General features: G+C 54.1%; 1 protein-coding gene across 4 annotated transcripts in view; it reads right to left on the reverse strand.

The window, feature by feature from the left end:
• Zc3h7b (zinc finger CCCH-type containing 7B) overlaps positions 1-3030 on the reverse strand; it is a 31832-nt gene continuing 28802 nt past the window's right edge. For all 4 annotated transcript variants that reach the window (XM_048803086.1, XM_015501870.2, XM_015501871.2 and 1 more), the window contains one exon: positions 1-2816. In XM_048803086.1, the coding sequence (XP_048659043.1) occupies positions 2561-2816 (256 nt within the window). In that variant the 3' untranslated portion in view covers positions 1-2560. The remainder of the gene's footprint in view (positions 2817-3030) is intronic.

A 3030-nucleotide genomic window follows, 5' to 3' on the forward strand; every position in this document is an offset into this window, starting at 1 on the left:
CAAGTTTCTTTCATTTTATTTTAAGAAGGACAAAAATTTGTTATTAAAACATCTACATTATTATCAAGATACTAGACCTTATGATATTTAATATTAAAGTGTGGTATTCTTAAAATTTTAATACACAGACATTTTAAAAGGACCATTAAATTGATTACTGCCTAGCTGAGAAATGCAGCATCCCTCCTCCTCCCACCCTGGCCCCATGTCCACCATGCCATCTTATCCCTGCCTGTTGTGGTGGGCGTGAGTGCAGGTTGAACTCTGAGTCTCCCAGCCAGGGGCCCTGGAGGAGTCACATTTAAAATAGTTACCCTCATCATTAAAAGCATTTTCTGCACTGCCACCCCCTGCTCTGCCTCACACTCTCTTCCCTACCCTGTGGGGGATCCAGCTCTGACCAGGTCAGGCCCTTAGATAGACAACAGGCTGAAGATAACATTTCTGAACTCCAATCCCATTTCTTGGGCTTTGGGGGAGACAAATATAAATAATTTTCTTTCCCTGAGCACTCAGGCTCTCTTCCCATTAGACAGGGGTGGTCTGGGAAACTATCAGATGAACAGGGTGCAGGTGGTGGCCACAGCTACCCCTACTGCCCACACCACCTCAGAACCATGGCTCCAGTTCCTGTCTCCTTGCAAACAGTCCAGTGATCCTGAAACACCCTCCTAATCACGCAAGGATGGCTGCATTTTCTGGCCAAATTCTTTATCTTTAGCCCTCATTAGAAGTGATTCCTTGGATACCACACACATATATAATATTATATAGAGCGATATATTTAATACCTGTGTATATATGCATCACGGGGGCGACATATATACACACTAAGAACAAGGCTGGTGACAACAGACTGCAACACCACAGATCAGGAGAACAAGTATCATTGACATTCACAGCCACCACCCCACCTTGGGTATGGTCTCTCCTCCCCACCAGCACCCAAATTGCAGTGCTGACTTGCTGGGGGCAGGGGACAGGGGGCAGGAAATAGGAAAGGGTGCATGCCATGATTATTGGGAGAAGGTTGGGCAGTGGTGGCATGAAGAACAGGGTCCTCTGTGGCCTCCAGTGCCCGACATTGTATCATCACACATTATCAATCCTTGCTAATGGAGAAATATGGGGTATTCCATTCTCTCCATCTCACTTCCCATAGCCTTAGCCCCTGGTTCCTTCCGGGGATACCCCACTCCTTGTGCCAATGGTGTGGGGGATTCTGGAATGTCTGGGGAGCCAGGGGAGGCTGGGTTTGCCCATGGTGGGTGGGATGGAGGTGGGGTACACACAGACATCTCAGAGGATGGGAGAGGCCTTGGTGGGTGGGGGCAGGGGCTGGAGATCAGCTGGGGTCCCAGGCAGCCAGCAGGGTAGGGGATCGGGGAGGGGCAGGGGTAGATGGGCATATTGGTAAGTCTTGGGGAGAGGAGGTGGTAAGTCCAGGAAGGAGGGGTCATGTTCTATCCTGGAGTGGCCAGCCCATGTAGCCCAGGGTCAAGTCTCCCTTTTCTCTACATCCTCTCATTCGATTCCCCTCCCCATGCCCTGTGCCTTATATAGAACCTGCCCTTTGCCACTTTTCCCTGAGTGGGTATGGGGATGTAACCTCTGCTGCTCACTGCAATGACCATCCTCAGGACAGCCTGTCCCTCTGTGGGGTGCTGACATGACCAGCCCTTCTCTGAGCAACATTTCCTTAGCCCTCAAGGGCACTGCATGGGGCCCTAGCCACACACTGATTCAGAGACGGTCCCAGACCCACTGAGGAGCACAGAGGCTCTAAGTGAACAGTGCTTTCATCCATCTCTGCCTTGTGCTAAGGGCTGGGGACCCTGGACAGATCACTCCTCCTGCTAGGACTCTTCCTTTTCTGAAAAATGGGGTTTGGGCTAGGTCAGTTCTGAAGGCTGAGGATGTGTAATCTATGCTGATGGCCTGGGAGGGAAATAGGCTGGGGTGACAGTCCAGAATCCTTAGTCAGGCTCCAGAGATCATCTACCCAACTCCTCCCACCTTTCCAACCAGAGGGGAAACCGAGTCCCTGGTAGTAAGTGACCATTATAGTGTTCCCAGGTCCATCCTGGATCTGCATTTTAAAGCTAATTGGGGCCTCTTGCCCTTGTCCTGATCTGCCCCCAGGAAGGTGGGGGGGGGAGGGAGAAGGACCCTCCTGCTGCAGATTCAAGTGGGGACCCCAGGCTCCCCAGCCCTGAGCAGCCCCCTTTAGGAGCAGACACAAGTTAAAGCTGTAGGTTGAAACTGGAGGGGTCAGTCAGGCCCCTCCCTCTCCAACCAGGAGAGTTGTGGGGGTGGGGGAGGGTCTGCCCAGGTTTCAGCAGGATGAGGACCTTGGGACCCTTGAGGCTGCAGCTCGTGCACCTGGATATGCACACCTGGGGCGGTGGGGGTGGGGGAAGGATGGCACCCCAGGGGGCCAGGGGTTGCCTGATGAGGGTGGCTCCCCACCCCAGCTGGCCTGCCCTGACCCTTTCATCCGGCCCTCCTTCCCCATCCCCAACCCCTACCCCAGGATTTTGCCCATGGCCAAGACCTGACCCTACTCTCCGATGGTGGTGGCAGCAGCGGCACCAGCAGGGGCTTCTGGGGTGGCACCAGCAGTGTCCCCGTCCTCTTGCAGCAGGAAGTTGTATTTGCCGAAGTCATCATCCCGTGGGCACAGAAGCATATCCTTGCGGGCCTTGGCCAACTTCTGCTTCAGCACCTCACGCCGGTCTAGCCACTCATTGAGCTCTTCCTGTCCATGGGCGCAGCGGCACTTGTCCCCATCTGGGCAGGTCTTGCCCTTCTGGAGCCTGTGGGCATCAGGAGGCTCAATGCCCAAGCTCTGTGCCTTCCTGCTCCAAGCTGTGGGACCTGGGATCAGCCACTTGACCTCCCCCCAAACAAGCCCTTCCCTGGGTAGCTTTAGCCCCAGCTCAGTAGCACCTAGATGATTGGCCCCTTGGCAATGTGAGCCAGGGCCACAGAAAAGGGGACTAGGCAGATCTGAGCCCACCCCCCAATCCT

Source organism: Marmota marmota, unplaced genomic scaffold, assembly GCF_001458135.2.
Source record: "Marmota marmota marmota unplaced genomic scaffold, marMar, whole genome shotgun sequence".
In the NCBI taxonomy this organism is placed as follows: domain Eukaryota; kingdom Metazoa; phylum Chordata; class Mammalia; order Rodentia; family Sciuridae; genus Marmota; species Marmota marmota.